The sequence below is a fragment of the Tubulanus polymorphus genome, chromosome 5 (assembly GCF_964204645.1).
Source record: "Tubulanus polymorphus chromosome 5, tnTubPoly1.2, whole genome shotgun sequence".
Lineage (NCBI taxonomy): Eukaryota > Metazoa > Nemertea > Palaeonemertea > Tubulaniformes > Tubulanidae > Tubulanus > Tubulanus polymorphus.
Window position 1 is genome coordinate 14,208,371 of NC_134029.1, and position 19,214 is coordinate 14,227,584.

At 37.6% G+C, this 19,214-nt stretch overlaps 1 protein-coding gene across 6 annotated transcripts in view; it reads left to right on the plus strand.

Annotated features, from left to right (window-relative positions):
• The window catches only part of LOC141905831 (uncharacterized), a 270,857-nt gene that overhangs the window by 169,805 nt on the left and 81,838 nt on the right, over window positions 1–19,214 (plus strand). For all 6 annotated transcript variants that reach the window (XM_074794884.1, XM_074794885.1, XM_074794888.1 and 3 more), the window contains 2 exons: window positions 6,675–6,815; window positions 13,156–13,306. In XM_074794884.1, the coding sequence (XP_074650985.1) occupies window positions 6,675–6,815; window positions 13,156–13,306 (292 nt within the window). The remainder of the gene's footprint in view (window positions 1–6,674; window positions 6,816–13,155; window positions 13,307–19,214) is intronic.

Below are 19,214 nucleotides of genomic sequence, written 5' to 3' on the forward strand. Positions count from 1 at the left end.
ACCGTCACCGAACTCGTCATGATCGTCGGAATACGGGAAAATTCCTGACACCAGAAGGATTTCCATGTATTTGAAGAAAATAGCTTCATTGGACCTGAAAGGTGCTTACTTTCAGGTCCCAAGTCACCCAAAATCTCGCCGATTTCTCAGGATAAAGTGGAAAGGCCGCCAGTTCCAATTCAGGTCTCTTCCATTTGGCCTCAGTACGGCCCCGTGGGTTTTCACCAAGTTGGTCAAGTCCGTTCAGACGGTACTTAAGTCCAGGGGTGTTCGACTGTTCGTTTATCTCGACGACTGGTTAATAGTCGCAAACTCGGCTCGAGAATGTCGGGAGGCAATGACCTCAGTCTTGGACTTAGTCTATCAGCTAGGGTTCCGCGTAAACAGGGAAAATCTCAATTGAAGCCGGCTCAACAGTTCACTTATCTCGGCATGGACTTCGATCTCCGAATCGGCAAAGTCTTTCCGTCCCATGGCTCGAGTAGCCAAACTTCAAGAAGCTGTAGCGGGAGTGCCCACAATCCCAAGAATAGCTTGTTACTGGTCACGGCTTCTAGGCTCCATCAACTCCATCGGTCTGGTGGTGCCCTTAGGCCGCCTCAGAAGCAGGCGCTTGCAACAATATTGGAAGGTCTTCTGGTCTCAGTCAAAGGGCAACTGGGAGACCTTGATCCCTGTATAAACTCCACGATGGACATTAGGGCTCAGATTGTTATTGGAGCAAAAATTAGAAATTTTGTTATTATACTTGAAAATTAAATCAGTATTTAAATGACGAAGAGCCGGTTTGAATTTGTCAAGGCAAGGGACAAAGGGAACTATAATTTTGTTTTTTTTGGTTTAGAAGAGTCAATAGGATTACGGGGTTGAGCAGGAGAGAAAAATACTTTTTTGGCTTTGTGAAGGGCTTTCACTAAAATCTTGTCCGGGTATGCAAGTTTTTTAAAACTGGATTGAATATGTAAAATCTCATGATCTAAAAAGTTTTTATCACAAATCCTGTAAGCCCGAAGGAAAAAACCTTGAACAACGGCCACTTTAAAGTAAGTTGGAGTGAACGAGAAGAAATGTAGGTAGGATTCACAGTTAGTAGGTTTACGAAAAACAGAGAAACCTAATCTTGAATTAAAATTATGTATGAGAACATCCAGAAAGGGCATTTTCCCGTCAACTTCCCACTCAAAGGTGAACTTCAAGGAAGGATAAAGGGAATTAAGATATGTCAAGAAAGATTCAAGGTTAAAATCAGTTGATACTAAACATAAAATATCATCAACATACCTGAGCCATAGAAGAGGCGCAAACCCAGTATATAGGGGTAAAATTTTCGATTCAATATGTTCTAAGAAGAGGTTAGCTAAAATCGGCAAGAGGGGGTTGCCCATAGCGAAACCATATATTTGCTCAAAGAAAATGCCATCGAATTGAAAATAGGCTCTTCTAGCACATAATTCAAATTCATCATTCGTCATTTAAATACTGATTAAATTTTCAAGTATAATAACAAAATTTCTAATTTTTGCTCCAATAACAATCTGAGCCCTAATGTCCATTGTGGAGTTTATAAAGTTAACTGTTATGATTGTAACCTTTTTTACATTGGGGAAACTGGTAGGAATATTAAGGAACGTATAAAAGAACATAAATGAGATGTATACAATGGGGTTAAATTAGAAAGTGGGGTAGTCTCTCATTCTTCGGTTACTGGACACAATTTTGATTTTTCTGGAGCCAATATTATTTTTCCCAACAGTAGTCGCACTAAACGACATATAGTTGAATCTGCTTTGATTACTACTCATTCCGATCATTCCATAATAAACTTCTTTCAAGTTATGTCAGTGCTCTAGTCCCCATAATGTAATGTGCAGTGATTCGTGTCTTATTTCATATTTCATGTATTAATACTGTGTTTGTATTCGGCAAGTCATTTTAGACTGAAGAAGGGTGGTAGTAACCACCCGAAATATTTCTTGTATGTTTTAATAAACATTTTATCACTTAATTCATTTATTGTGGGATTTTACTCGTATCGTTTTATCACGGATATTGTGATCTGCAATTGATTCATGGGATCTGTCTGTAATTTTGAAGAAGTTAATGGAGGCTCCATTTGAACCTCTTTCTGCAGCGTCATTTGCGGATTTGTCAAAAAAGACTGTATTCTTGCTGTTCTTGGCTTGCTCAGCCCGTCGTTCTGAGATTCCTGCACTTTCAGTGCGACAAATTTTTTGGCAAAGAACCAGCGGCCGGGCTCAGTTGGTCGTTAATGGCGAATTGAAGCCCTAAGACATCGAGTGGAACCGGGTCTTCTGGACAGGACGTTATGTCCTGTACGGGCGTTGTGTTTCTAGTTAGATCGCTCTGCTCCACGAAGGGGTTCGCGGGAGCGGTTATCATCTGAAGGGTGATATTTCTCGGGACACATTGGAGAATCTTTCCTCTGAGGGAGTTGTTTCTCATCAAGAAACGTCGGTGCTCCGTTGGAAGAAGTCTGTCGGGCCGCCTTTTGGAATTCTCCATCGACATTCACGTCATTTTATTTACGGGATGTTTCAGGCCAGTTAGGCTCCTGTTCTTTCGGATCGGACTCTTTAGCGTAGAATGTGTATGTTTGCATTATCAGGATCACAAAGGGGTGTATCCATGTACATAGTTTGAGCTCAAATTCGCAAGTATTAATTTTGCAAAATTCTGGGGGGGGGGGGTGGCCTGAGCTGGACGGACTCACTGTGGCCAACCGGTCTTCCCTGTGCTACAGTGCTCCATTCCATGCTTGGGTAAGTGCTTTTTTTTTTCCCTCTTACCTTGCGTTTGAGCGGTACCATAGGAAAGGGTACAGTACTCGATGGAAATATTACAATTTTTGGAACTAAAATTTGTATTTCCGAGTAGTACTTACCCTTTCCTATGGTGGGAATCCCACCCACCTGCCCCGCATAGCTGCATTTTTGGGTCTGCTATGACGTAAAAAGATGGTGGATTTCGCCGGTGGCTAAATGCAATACCGCAGGGCCGGGTTGTATAGAAAAACCATTGGCAATCAATCCAAATTTAGAAAATATTGGCAAAAACCATAAGGGTTTGTAAAATTGTAATTTCAGATAGAGAAATAAATAGTCATTAGATGTGGCGTAGATTTCAGGTTCTAGCAGATAATGTGTGGCACAGATGGCGAAAAGAGTATCTTCCAGCCCTCACTTTGAGGGGTAAGTGGCTTGAAGAAAATGTAAACGCTTAAATTGGCGATTTGGTATTGTTGATTTAGGATAATTCCCCTAGGGGCCAATGGCCACTAGGACGAATTAACGATGCCATACCAAGTAAAGATGGAAGAATCAGCAAAGTTAGAGTTAAAACAGGAGGGGGCGAGTATTTGCATGTTGTGAAAATATCTCTCTACCTCGTATGCAAAAAGAACCAATTTCAGACATTAGAGACTCAGGCCCATTAGAGGACTTGAGACCCAAATCTTGTGCTAGACCAACTTCAATAAAACTAACATCAGAAGTAGAGTTAAGCAAAGCATGTGCTACGCAGATGCATCCGTTCCTTCCCAACACCGTGACGGGTAGTACCTGGAAATTAACAGATGAATCATTTAACTCGTGCCCAGTATTTTGATTTAGAACATTGGTAGAACATTCGCTTTCCACTGAATTTTCTGTGTAACTGAGTACTAATTGTTCGATAAAACAGGAGTAATCCCCGAATTTACGTTTGATCCAAACTTAGGAGTAAATCCCGGATTATGCAAAGTAGTGTGATGCTTCTTAATGCAGCATCCTTTGATTTTACTCTAGAATCGCAAAATGCAATTCTGTGAAATGGACTTGAGCAATTAAAGCACAAACTCTTTGACTTTACTACAGTATAACGACCGTTAATTGGCCCACTCAAATATTCTCTGTTCTTTGATAAATGATGATTCTGATTACCTATACATAATGGACATGGTGCACGATTAGCCTGATCATCTTGACTAACTTGAGAATTCTGCGAAATTCTATGACTACTACCAACTGAGGACGAATTTGGATTACGTTTCTTAGCATGCGGAATGGTGAAAGGTCCAAATTCCGCATCAACACAGTGTTTAAGAAAATTTTGCAAGTCATATAAAGTTGGTTCTCTCGTGCGTGAAATCTTTCTAATAAAATCATTCCACTTGGAATGTTTATCAAAGGATATACGACTAGATGCTATCTGCAAGACATCACTACTTCCTAATTCATGAAAGAATTGCATTTGAGTCAAAGCAGTAATACAATCTCTCACGCAAACATAAAAACTTCTTAAGGAAGTTATATCCTGAAGTTATAGACTGAATCTGATTCCCTTTGGTGATTTTCTGAGTGAATGCTCTAGCTATTGATTTTCCGTGACGAAAAGCAGATTTCAATCCCTGCAGGGCTTGAGCATAATTTCACCCGCTATAACCCAAACCCATAATCAAGTTCTTAGCCTCACCTTGTAAGAGATCCATTCGCTGTATGTCCTTTATCTCTGGACGCAGGTGGACGTGTATGTGCTCCACGAATAGCGGCCATAATGTTGGTGTCCCATCGAATGTTGGAATCTCTACTTGCTGCAAATCAAGATCCGCAGATAATCTTAAGATAGTCACCTCGAGACTGGTTGTGTCAGTCAATTGTTGAGTTTCGCAACCCAATTCTAATTCATCAATCCAAACGGCAAACCGCCATTATTAGGATTACAGCAAGGTACTTGGTATTGTGTCTTCGTACTGCTCGAATCAAGATTCACTACTTTCTGTACAATGAGATGGCTTTAGATATCTCAATGAAAGACGTTTTTACCTGGTGGCTGCCTGTTGCAGACAACCTCACACTGGCCCCAGAATTCATTTCTGAGTTTTTCTGAACGCATGACCGAACGGGGCTTGACGCGCTTGTTGGATTGTTTGATTGTTGTGCGCTCGTTCTCCAACTGGCATTTGTATCCGCTTGAGAAAGCGCCGAAGCTTGATTTGGTCCTTTTTGAGTACGTGCTGACCCTTGCGCCGCTGGAGCCGGACCAGAAAGCTTCTTCCACGCAGTTCGCATGGTGGACTTGGTTTGGGCCTCCCGAATCTTCCTCAGTTAGGCAGAAACGGGAGCACACCAACCACACTTTGCCCATGGGCAATTTATTTAAATCTGGCTTGTCTAATAAACATTGACGAATCTCTCATTCTCTGGAGAGGTAGACTTTCCTTCAAACAATTTATTCGCACAAAGTGTGCACGTTTTGGGATAAAATTCTCTATTCTTGGTGAGAATCTGGCATTACCCATTCTTTACATGTGTACTGTGGAAAACCAATCCAGCCCATCCAGAATGATGATATATTATATTAGCCCTTAAAAAAACGGAACAATAAGTTCTTTGATTGTCAGAAAAGTTACTGGACAAAGGATATGCCTTGTTCACGGATAACTACTACACATCCGTACGGCTAGCACTCTACCTACACAGTTGACGAATTAATTGTGTGGTACCATGAGTACAAACCGTGGAATACCAAATGAGTTGGTAGTCAAGCAACTGGAGAAAGGCTCCTCAGGATTCAGGTGCTCTGATCAGATGCTCGCAGTGAAATTTCGAGCTCTAAAGGACAAATCGAATGGGAAAGAGAAAGTTGTATATATGCTCTCCTCAAGTAATTCTGATAGCATTGTGCAGATTGGTCAAAATAATAGAGGTGAAAACATTGAAAAAATACAGGCTGTCAGGGAATACAATCTCTGTATGGGCAGTGTCGACATCACTGACCAGATGATTCATTACTATGATGCGGCGAGGAGAACAATGAAATGGTATAAGAAGATTGCGGTTGTTTATGCTTTGCATCTTGAATGCCCATCTTATTGCCAGGAAAAGAGGGTCTAAACAGGACTTTGTTCATGACGTGGTATCTGCGATGTTTTTAAACCATCCTGTTATTGACAACAACACTGCCAGTCGTTTAGTAGGCAGACACTTTATGGAGAGAATTCCTTCAACACCGGCCAGACCGCACCCAGGAAAGAGATGCCCATTGTGTAAGGCGCGACGTGGCATATGTGGTGAATCATTCTATCATTGCTAAACCTGTCCAAACAAACCTGGGCTACATCCAGTTGAATGTTTTTAGATTTATCACACAATCAAGAACTATGCTATTTTGTCAAAAATAAATTTTATTGGACAGTTGAATGACATTTTATTGGTTTTTATTTTTTTGTGATTTTTTCGGAAAATGATGCTTTTTAGTATGGTTAGCCATATGTATCAAAATCGCCACTTTGGGATACCAAATGTCAAAATTATGAAAATATAATCTCACAATTAATTTAATTCGTCTTATATGTAAAAAAGAGATCAATTATAGTTATTTAAAAAAAAGTCAAGTTTTGACAAAAACGTTCAGCACAGGGCAATAATATGCCTCAGCAGTGAAAGGATTTATTCATGCACCGTGTGTTTGCCATGAGTGATAGATAGGATGACTGTTCATTGACTCGTGACAGAAACAGTAAACGATCAACTAAGCCAGCAGTCTTCTTTTGTCAACAAAATCCTCTATTACAGGCTTTGCTTTCCATGAATTTTGCCTCTGGATGATCTTCCTACTCATAAACATTGGAGGATATTGCCTCATCTAGTTTACTACTGGTGTATTTTTTAATTCAGATTCATGATGAAAAAGTATCCCGCCAGAAAGCACAAGATGATCTTGTAGCAGTCAGCAAGCAGTTTGATAATTTGAAGGCTGATTATGATGTTCTTTGTGTTAGTCTTGAATATGAAAAAAATTCAGCCTACAAGATCAAGGTATGGTTGAGTCTTTTAAGTGCTGTGAGAATATGATGATAGATTTATCTCTTACATTATTTGGACTGATTTTTTATATTTTTACATTTTTTTTGGTATATTGGTTAAGGGTGGAAGGAGGGTGACCTCTTTGGGCCCACTTTGGACTTGAGTATCTACAGGCAATTGAGTTTTAGTCCATTATCTGGGGACCTCCTAATACTCAACCACTTCTATACTCTGATGCTTCGATTATCAGATAAACGCCAGTGTATTTTTAGATGATAATGCTGCAAGAATTATTCATGAAATCCCTGCAGTATTCAGTTTTTACACCTCAGCCGTAAGACACAAGGGGTATTGTCGTTAACTATGTCCGTCTGATGTTTTTCCCGCTCTACAGGCTCAAGGTTTTGATTAATTTCTTTGTAACTCAGCATGTTTGTTTTAGATGTGAGTGGGATGAGCTCTATTGTTTGACATATATAGGCCATGCATGATGGCTGCCACAGTCAGTAGCAAAATAGCTATTTTTAGCATTGGTTGACGTCTATGACATCATGCCCATGCTAGTAAAGTGGATCGAAAGTCATGGTCGAAAAAAAGCGCTGACTCTTCTCATTTTCATAGTTATTTCAAAATGTAACTCCGTTCACGTAAAACATTAGACACAGCTGAAAATGTATCAAAGTAATGTTTCGATTATTCCCAACAAGCGTCACCACATTTCTGTTTTAATGGTCCAAAAAGTTATTCTATCGCATTTTTCTAATAACTCGGTGATTAAATTTACATGTTGTTTGTCCTAAATTGCAATATGTTATGTTATGTTATGTTATTTGCCACTACTCTAGTTTTTAGCATTGGTTGACGTCTATGACATCATGCCAATGCTAGTAAAATGGATCGAAAACAGTAGTACGAAAAAATAGTGCCGACTCTTCTCATTTTCATACTAACTTCAAAATGTCACTCCGTTCACGTAAAACATTAGAAACAGCTGAAAATGACTAAAAAAATTATTCCCCACAACATAGCATCGCCAGATTTCTGATTTAATGGTCCAAAAAATTATTCGATCGCATTTTTCGTGTTCATTATCTGGTAGATGAGAGCGGGTTAAACAATCGCGTAGCGATATGTCCGCATTTACATTGGCAGTAAAGAATGGGGAACAGCCTCTTCTGAATAGAAAAACATAAAATTATGTACCTCCGGTTTATAAATATCACTACCACCAGGTAGGCTACCACCATGATAATATATCACCAATAAAGATAGATCATTTTATTCTATTTTACCAGAGTTGTTTATTGGAGGAAAATATCATTGTTAAGTACGCCGAGAACAACCATGTTGTATCATCAATCAGTTGACTGTAAAATTCAATTCGGCTATATTCTAATATAAGTTTACACTTTAGGATGCCCTACCCGCCTGCTGCGCACTCATAAGGCGTAGCACCCTCTTACACACTCGGCAGAGATTCGCTTTGTAATGTGCGCTGGGAAAAAATACCTTTTATTATCTTTTCCATGCGTTAAACAACAGTGATTGAATTTACGCGTTGTTTGTCGTAAATTGCAATATTGCGATGGTTATCTGCCGCTGCTGTAGTTTTTTGGAATTGAATCAAGCGGCCTCGGTAGCTCAGTGAGATAAGGCGTGATGCTGTTGAATCCACTATCAATGCTGAGTGACAAGTGGGTTCGAGTCCTGCTGGCTGCGAACAGTGTGCGGGCAACACTTCAAAGGCTGTACCGTCGTGAGGTTAAATGAACAATCCAATAGGAATAGTCTTGGGAAACCAAGATCCAAACGACGTACGTAAAGCCAAACAAACAAAAAGACAAACAAACAATCATCAGCTGGCCTCAGTGACACCAACGCCGGCATCGCTCTCTGCGACGTTTTGCATGCGTACATGCATCAGAGCTGTAAGATCAGAGGGTCTTGCAATTGCATTCAGAAAAATCGTTCTGTTTTTGTTTTCATTATACAGTGGGGCCTAACAGTTCATGCGTAAAAATGGGTTTTTGTATCCAAATCTTGATTGATATATCTTGGCTGGGACATGATGGAAAACATCAGAATAAACTAGTTTCATCTTTTTAACAGAATCGCATTAATGAGGTTTAACAGTACAAATAGCCTAGGCTAAATAAATTCATTTTCAGGAATAAAATCGTACTAGACAAATAGACCTTTAAGTCTGTGGTCGTCCCAATCAACATCGTCATAGAAGATTTGCCGGCTGATGTAAAACATTATAACCACTTAATACCACAGTATAATCTACCAATGCTTCAAGGCCCATTGGCCTCTTGTTTGGAATTGAATCGAGTGAGATAAGGCGTGATGCTGTTTCATCCACTATCAGTGCTGAGTGACAAGTGGGTTCGAGTCCTGCTGGCTGCTCTCATTGTGCGATAACACTTCAAAGGCTGTCCCGTCGTGAGATTAAATGTACAATCCAATATGGTTAAAAAGGTCTGAACGACGTAAAAAAATAAAAAGACAAACAATCATCAACCTGCCTCAGTGACACCAATGCCAGCATCGCTCTCTGTGCGACTTTTTGATGCGTACGTTTGTCCGGTTGATCTACCTATTATGCATCAGAGTATTTTGCATTCAGAAAAATCATTCTGTTCTTAGTTCCATTACTCAGCAATAGGGCCTTACAGTTTATGCAAGAAAAACCACTGTCAGTCGAGATTACCCTTACAGTTGTACAATGAATACGAATTTTGTGTAGGCGAAAGTGCCGAAATTGTTGTATTAAATGGGCCTTTGTATACAAATCTGGATTGATATGAATAAAGTATCTTGGCTTGGACATGATGGAAAACATCAGAATAAACTAGTTTCGTCTTTAACAGAATTGCATCAATGAGGTTTAACAATACAGATAGCGTAGCTTGGCAGAAAAATGAAATTCATTCAATTCTTAAGTCTGTGGTCCTCCGTCCCAATCAACATCGTCGTACAACATTTTCCAGCAGATGTAAAGCATTCACCACTTAATACCTTACCACAGTCTAATCGAACAATGCTTCAAGGCCTATGGGCCTCTTGTTGATTACTTGGAGCACAGATTCTCTGAAATTCTGCCAAAAACTTCATGCCGAAGATAGGTATGCGTTTCCATTCATAATTCGAAAAAAGACATTTTCCATCCTTATTTTCGATCTAATTGTCTGTAAAAAGTCAGTTTTCCCCATCATTCAATTCAAGCCAATAGTTTTCACTATTTTTTATTAGTTTTGCTTATAATCTCTAATCTAGACTACCAATGTTTAATTTTGATGCTGATTAAACATACACTCATGTAAATTTAGGTCCATATTAAGAATTTAGTTTCTTGTTATCTTTTCCATGCATTGAACCACCACAACAGTGATTAAATTAACACGTTGTTTGTTGTAATATCGATGCGATGGTTATTTGCCGCTTATGTAATTATTTGAAATTGAATCGAGGGGCCTCGGTAGCTCAATGAGATAGTACTGAGCAACAAGCGTTGATTGATATTTCAAATGTTTTTATTAGATGAAATTGAATTTCAGATCAATTCAACAACATCTAATTATACTAAAATTTCAATATTGATGACAAGTGATCCTTCTGGATTAAAGATCTAAAAGACCTAAACTTAAGCGAAGAATAATATAATGGTAATATCACTATTTAAGCTTTTTGCAGTGAGATAATCATGCATTCTTCTTGCTCATTAACAAAAATCTCACAATTGAATACTCTTCTTAATTTATCTTAATTAAGTTGTGATCTAAAAAAAAATAATAACACAAAGCAACAACAAAAATAATAACACAACACAACAACAAAATTTGAAATATTTTCAAAGAATGAATTTTGGAACAGTAACAATGATAAAGTGCATTAAATATCTATTTGTAAACACTAATTCCATATAGGATCGATGAAACCACACTTTTTAATTTCAATTGAGTCTACAAGCTCATCATTATTTTGGATGTTCTCCCAGAATGATCGCCTATCTTCGGGCAACAATGGACACAAATTTCATATGATATCTGCGTTTTTGCTTGTCAATAAGCCACGTGGTTGGGGTCCTAGAAGTGTGGGAATCGATAAATTTTCCAATTTTACTGTCTTTTTACATATGAAAAAGTTTCCCACTGCATATCATTGTGGTTCATTTTATACAAGAGATCGATTGACCCCCTGCATAACTTGATAACAGCAATATTCTTCAGAAATGGGCGCCCTGGTTTATTAAGTTTTGCCGCTGATTGATTCCCTGTCCAATGATGAAAATCTTCATTGGCCATTTCCACAACATCCATGTTCAAAGCATTTGAATCAGATATAACTTTGCTAAAATCACTGAAGTTATACACATTTCCGAAAGGAATTTTCTTTAATTGGGCCTCAACGCCTGTGTGTATGCTATTTGCAGCCATGAATGTGTGCCCAGGCTCAAAATACTTCAGTGTCCATATTAATACTCTTCACCCGGATCACAGACGAGTTGACAAACACAACCAGTACGGTTAAAAGACAGTAACACTTATTTTGGCTTGAACATTTGTCAAGCCAGTAAATGATGTGCTCGAATTCTTTGTCTCTCAAAAGATCTTTGTGAAATACCGACGTTTTTTCTTCAGCTGAACTGACGGATACAAATGTCTCGTGATATGCCTCAAAACGTTTTGTGAAAACTGTGATCTTGACTCCAGGCATGCGAGGTAACATAATAACCTTTTGTAAATCAACTGATAATAATGTGCTGTTATTCGGATTCGGCATCCCTTTTATAATACAATCATCCATTCTGTGCTCTATTAATATGGACAATTTGGTTGTGGCATATTTCGCAAGTACAGTTGTCTCGAATTACAGCCTTTCGGTGTATTTCATATGCTAGGCAAGATTCACACTGTTCCTCTCCCAATTTGGTAAATCTTATACCCATTTCAGAAACAGTATTTCTGTAGGTCGAGTAAGAACACATTTCAGTTTTATCTACGGTCTTCATGTTACGTGTTGTACCTCGGTTATCATGCACTGGTGTTAGGTTAGTGGTTGGTGTGTTCTTTATCACTGATACTACGACCAAATCATTTTTCAATGGTGGTCAAGAAAAACGTTTTACAAACTGGGAGCGACATCCCATTTTCATCGAGGAGGGAATATTCGAAGCTGAACTGACGTCGAGAAGTGTTAGGATTAGCTTAAGTTTTCATAGATTTGCAATTTACATATTTGTATATTAAGTTTCTTTGGCGGTTGTTATTAGGCAATCCCCAATATTCGGCCCAAATTGCTTTACGTTGTGCCTCTGATATTGTCTACGGCAGGTGATCCCACACCCAGCTTTCAAAATGTGCTTATCAGCATCCCTTTTACGTCTACCTTCATGAGTTCTCGTTTCTTTGGATTGTTTGTATTTCTTTTTAGCCGGTTCATTTTCATTCTCATTTGCTGTTACTTCATGTTAATTTGTAAACATTTCATATTCATTCAATTGTATTTCTTGTTCTTGTCTTTCAGTTTTCCTTTCTTTGGATTGTTGTTATTACTTTTTAGCCGGTTCATTTTCCTACCCCACCAGGAATTCTGTTCCCACCCAAATTAGACGAATAAAAAACACGTACATTCAAATACGATAGCCAAATTATGCTGTCATTGTTACACTTTTTCACTAACTTGAGCACTGTACCCAAACCCTGTACCCAACACAAACCCTGCCGCAGACCTTATTGCTGTATTTTTCCGGTCTAAGATTTCCTGGGTGGACAGGATGCCACTATAGCCTATATCTAGTGAATCGGATGTTTAGTATTGATAGAGCGAACCTGCCAGCGAAAAACAACGCATCTGATGTGATTGGCTTAAGCTAGTGGACAAGATTAAGATTTACCCAGTATATGACACACACGCACGCACGCACGCACGCACGTACGCACGCACGCACACACACACACACACACACACAGGTTTTTATTGCTGCAAGATATAACCTTATCATGAAGTTTTTTAGCTTTATCCACTAAAGAACAAACAGTCTGACTCTAAAAGCTTAGCTTTATCCACTAAAGAACAAACAGTCTGACTCTAAAAGTTGCTTTGTAGTACAAACAAAACTATCCTGTGTTTTATTTATGTGAATATCAAGTCACCAGTTATGATGACACAGTCGGTCGTAGGCAGACATTCTAAAATGCGGTAAATTCCTCCAACAACTCTGTCATGCATTTGTGGCACAGATCTGGTCTATATATGGTTATTACGTGTTGGTTTAAGAATGCTAGTGCTAAATGTCTATATTGCAATATATTTATCTGTAATAGACATCTGCAAACTTTTTCCACAGGAACACAGTGATAGTGTGCTCAAAGAACATCAGAACTCACTACAAGAACTAAAGAAGCTTCAAGATGAATTAGAATCCTGTAAAACTGAACTGAATGCTAATATAGACATGATAGTAATATTGAAAAGGGATAAAGAATCTTCATACAGAGGTAAGTTCTTTTAGTTGTCTTAAGAGTAATTAATAAAACCCATGTTGCTAGAAGAACTGTCTGTTTCATTAGAATGATACCAACCAGAGAGAACTGTTTAATTCATAGAATTTAGAATAGATAGCATTATTGAAGATTGCAGTATTGAGAACTCAATACACAAATGAAGATCTGTGATCTTGTAATTTATGAAACATATTGCCATATCATGACAGTACAATGCATTGAAGATATGCTTACTGTATCACTTGAAATTTGGGATTGTTGCAATGTAAGGGATCGGATCAAAATCCTAGAATTATGAGAATAATCATGTAGTCTTGTAAATTGTGTTTTATCGATGAAATTATCCTGGACGAGCTAGAAACACAGATTATTCATGACAAAGGGTTTGGGCATACTGACGAAGTCAAGCTTTACACCATTTTCCACCCAATCCAGAACTGTCAAATTTGTTCATTTGGCAATGTTCATACGATTGTGAGTTTCAAGGTCATTGGTGTTTGTATATGGTCACCAGGGGCATTGAATAATACAATAACCTATTATTTCCATATTATTTTGGTATCTAGGCATATTTTGTTACCGCAATCAATTGCAAAGTTGTAGCTCATAACATGTACTATAATTGTAGTTTCAAGGTATTTGCTTTTTGCATATGATCACCAGGGGGCGTTGAATAGTAGGATAACTTAGTATTAACATATAATATTGGTACTATGCATATTTTAAGCCAGTGCATGATAGGAATGAAAAGATTCTTTACTGTCAAAACTCAACCTTCTTTCTGTCCATTCAAGTCATGTAATATATTCGCAGCCTTCACATCGCTGTGTTCTTTTCTTTCATTTAAAGTAAGACATAATTTTTCTCCAGACTTATCTCTCAGTTCCTCTACAAGTTTTTCATCAGCTCTTATTTTGCATATAAAACAAATATCCAACTTTCTTCGCTTAGCTGTCAAATCATTTTCTATACCCTCCATAATGTACTTTCATTCAGAGTTTGCAAAATCATTATCAAACTGATAATCATATCAGTTATGACAATTCAGTTACCATGGTCAATGTTTTATTATTTAGACAGTAAACTGTTTAGTTTAAAAAACTAAGAAAAGTTAATACCTAAAATTTAAAAAACTATATGTTTTTAGGCCATCCGTAGGCTGAGCCTATTACTATACAAATGGAGCGAATTTAGATGACATGGTTTCCAGAGCAAAGGCTCTTTTACTGTGCAACTGAGCATATATTCAAACAAATCATTCATTAAAGCATTATCCATTCTCCAAACTCTAAGTAGCTGAATTTTGAAAGAGGGTCTCGTTAGAATATATATGAGCTTTTTCGCGAATATCTGATCGCAAAAATATCGGTTTTGAAAAGCCAATCAGAAAGCAAAGACTCCTCTATGATTGGCTTAGCCGCAGAAATCAGCAGTTGTTCACGTGAACCCGCGGTAACGTCTACCGTTTTACTTCCGGGTTTTATTTTAAGATCTAAAATTGTATTTCAAGATCGATTTCTGTGAAAGCTTTAGTTGATTTGGTTTTGTGGGAGGAATATTTTTATCAGCACTACAGAAAATATCATTGACCATTGTGCAAAGTCCGGGAAAAATAGCTTTTTCTTAAATCGGATAGATGACTTGATATGCTAATTAGCCATGTGCTCAAACTAAAAATTCAATCAAATTTTATTCTGCAAATATCAAATCCCATTCAATTTTACTTTATTGAACAAAATAAAACATCAAATCCAATTCAATTTTGTTTCAATGAGCAAATTTCAGAAAATTCAATTCTGTTCCGCATTAAAATCAATAAGACCAAGGGAAAAGACTTATCTGAGGTATTTGTTCCTGCCAGATCCAGTCTGTGCTACTTTTGTATTCTACGATTGTATTGTGTAAATTATTAGGTATTGACTTTGAGCTGGGAGTGTATTTTGACAAATTTAACCCACAGAATGCATCATCATTTGCCATTTTATGAAAAGCTGACAGGCTGGCCATAGTGCCCCTTGGGGCTCTTGTCTATACCTTTAACCTTGTCAAGCCAGTCTGAAATTTTACCAAATTGGTTACCATGGCAACGGCCATTAAGATTTGAAAAGGAATTCTCTGGAAATGCTTTTTGATACTCATAATTGCTCAAATTTGAACTAATCATCAACAAGTGGTTTCGTGGCTAAAAGTATCTTTTATCAATTAGGCCTATAACCTATTTTTTGATTTAGTAGTCAAGAAATTAATTTTTAATTCTTCAATTAGTGTTAAAACGAGACTTTTGATCGGCCGCGCTGATTCTTTCCCAACCCGGAAGCGTGACGTCATTCTGAGAACCCAAACCAAAACAACATGGTGTAGTGTATAAAAACAAACAGCGATTAAAGTGCTTAATAGGGACTCAAATACATCAGATTCCAATCAAACGTCGAAGTTTAGGAAGCCAACAGTTGTTATTAATAGACAGTCGAAATCATTCCATTTAATTTGGACCTGATGCCTCAGAAGGAAGCAATTTGGGACTTAAGTACAGCATATTTCTACATCATGGAGCTGCGAGCATTAATCATCATTTTAGTCATTCGCTCTTCATAAAAACCACACAGAGGGGATGACTGATATAGACATCACAGATATTTCTGTGGGTAGAGATATTTTTATCTAGGACTGGACCATAAAAGCGTCCTGAAACCGTAAACTTGTTCGTGAATCCCAGCCCAGCCTGCGCCATCCCAGCCGTGTAATAGTAATATGTGCTGCATACATACAGTCAGTATGTTGAACATACTACAGTGATGTGGGTCACTGGGGAAAGCCAATACTATATGCAGTGGAAAGCGCGTTAATACTAGGTGTTGAATTTGCAGTAATAGCGTCACTTGGCAGAATAAAAGGGTCTCAGATGATAAAAACATAAGTTTTGTGTATCCAAGTTTATGTGTGCCGTAATATTTGCGAGAATTCTCTAAAGTGTGAAGCTAGTTTACACATAGGCCGGATGTTTTCGCTCTTACGGTCCATCATCTTAGGGCCAAATCTTTGGTTTTTGGCCACCAAAATTTGTCGCTGCCTTTGTTGAACAGTTCATAGCTACACACAGCCAAGGCTTCAAAAGACAGTAAAATTAGCACGATATTCAACGTGAATGAGCATTGTATTATAACGCTTCTGAGTGTGCTGCAGGCAATGTGTTCTCAGAATGACGTCATCAGCATCACCGCATAAACGCGAGCATCCTGTTGCTAGGGTCGTTGCTAGAGGCTTTTCTGGAGTTTGGATAAAGATATTTAGAAAATCTTTTCACGAGACTGTGCATGTGCATACGGTGCATGTTTTATACAAAAAAAAATTAGATTTAAAAATTTTTCCCAAACCTCTTCATGACCCCTTTGAAAATATTAAGAGTAGATATTACTGGTTGAGTTTTTTAATCTTGATTATTAAAATCAGCGTGAAAATATCAGTCAAGTGCAAAAAAGAGTGAAATTATCTTTTCATTCCCCAGAGCAGTATCCAAATAGGGAAAAATTTCACAATTATACATTTTTGATACCATAAGAAGGGTAAGAAGTATGTTGCCATGGCAACTAGATAACAGATAATGAGAAAAATGGCACCTCAAATTTCTGAAACTTCGAGGTTCCTACTTTCTAAAAATGATGGGTGCCAAGCTTTAACCTTTTATGCACACTCGGCTCAATAAGCTCCTGGACTATGTAGTTCTTGACATATTCTATCATTGTGGTGAGTTTCACTAGGTCATTGGCTTTTGTATATGGTCACCAGGGGGCGTTGAATACTGTAACTGTTAGAATGTTGAGCATTTGAAACCACTTCCCAAGTGGGCATGGTGTCCCTGGACCCCTCTAAGACGACATTTGCATTTCTTTCAACTGAACCAGAATCCAAATATATTTCTAGCAGTATTGAAACTTTTTTATGCGGTCCCAAATCTTTTAAATTATTCCAAAAATCCATTGGATTTTGGTTTTTAGACGTCTCTAAGTCCAAACTTATACCCCTGCAGTATCTTCATTTGTAAAATCTATGTCGCCAGTCAAAATTGTATCTTGCTTCTATTCCATTTGAATTTGATGTTTTTGTTTTTTTTCCGGCACATGCGAATCCAAAGACCATGGAGTTCATAATTCCAATAATGACTGCGAGGTTTTTGATACGAATTTCTACGCTGATGTTTAGGGCTATTAACAGGAATTTCATGTTTCATTTCCTTAGTTATCTTTAAGACAATGGTGTCATAAATATGATAAACTGCTGTCTGAGTTTCTTGGCAGAGTTCTATGCTCTCAATTAGAGAAATAATTGCATTCCTAGCATTGTCAGAGCTGAACATTTATCATTTTAATCTAAATCAAGGTCGTTCAACCTGTGCTACAAGTCATGTATTGCGTTGAATGGTAGGTTGATGCCTTGCACTTCACAACATGGCGTATTGTTGATTTCTACAGTGAGCAATGAATGATTGGGCAATTTTGATCCTTGGCCAATGAGTGATTGTACATTATACTTGTTATGGATATGAGTTCCTGTGGCATGTGAGTGAAAATAAACTTGTTGTTCTGTAGCTGTAACCATTACGTTAGGGTTATATTATCTGAGGCTCTTTACAACACGAAACAATACTTACTGGCAATTTCGCTCATAGTAGAAATTGTAAATCGTTTAACATCTTTTAGAATGTCATAAGGTAATAAGAAATAGTCTACAACAGATTTACCATGACTCGAAATATAAGTATTGTTGTTACCATCATACCTCCCGTTTAGTAGAGCCATTTTGGCTTCAACAAGAGATCTGTCATTCTTATTGAATTCAATAAGTGATCCACCATGAGGGTTAATAGATTTATCTAAAATAGATCTGGAAGGCTATCTACATCAGGGATATAATCTTTTAATGAACCAACCTTCCCGAGTCACAGGATAAGTAGACTTGGGATGATAAGTGTGAGTAAAAACTTGACGAATCTCTACATCAGGGGAACCCTCTAGTGGTAAATAACAGCAGAAAATTGAGATTTTCATATCAGTTAATCTATGCTTTAACGTAGTCCCAAAATTCCATCGAAGGCGTTATCACAAACTTTTGTGTCGTACAGCTGAGTGAGGTGCTGCATTATGAAAATACCTATACCACCAAAAAATTGTGTGGTGCTTTTTTCTGTTTTAACAGTCTAGGGAAAGAAAACCGAACATCAGACCTTCCAACCACCCCACATTTTGCGGGACAGTCACGGAATTCCACAGTCGGTCCCGCTGTCCCGGCGGGAAGCATTAAAATGTCACGCATTTCTAACCAATTTGCTTTTGTCACGGAAAATTTCAAGGTTTTAATTAATTTCAATGAGAAAGCAGCAACAAAAACCAAAAATTTCAGTGGTGGAAAACTGTAAAAATGTAACAAACAGTAAACTTGAAACATTCATGGTGTTTTTATTTGAAAGAACATGAAAAATACATATTGTACATACTGATAAGTATCATTTTCGGAACGTGTATATACGTATACATATATATTTATAAATATATATATATATATATATATATATATATATGAATATATATATATTTATAAATATTTATATATATATAAACACATACAGGTATTCTATTTCCATATGCATATACCCTATATGGATTCCTGTAGTTATGAAAACTAATAAACTTTCATTCATTGCACTTCAGTCAAATTTTCAAATTTTTCGGTACTTGATCTAGCTACCACATAAGTTCAAAATTTCCCAAAGTACATGAAAGAATTACAATTTATGACTATTGCCTGATAGAAAACATGTTTGGCAGTTGTTTTAGTGCTGTTTTGAAACCATAACCTTTCCCAGTTTGGCAGAATTGGATTTTTTCTGAGAAAATAATGAGAAACT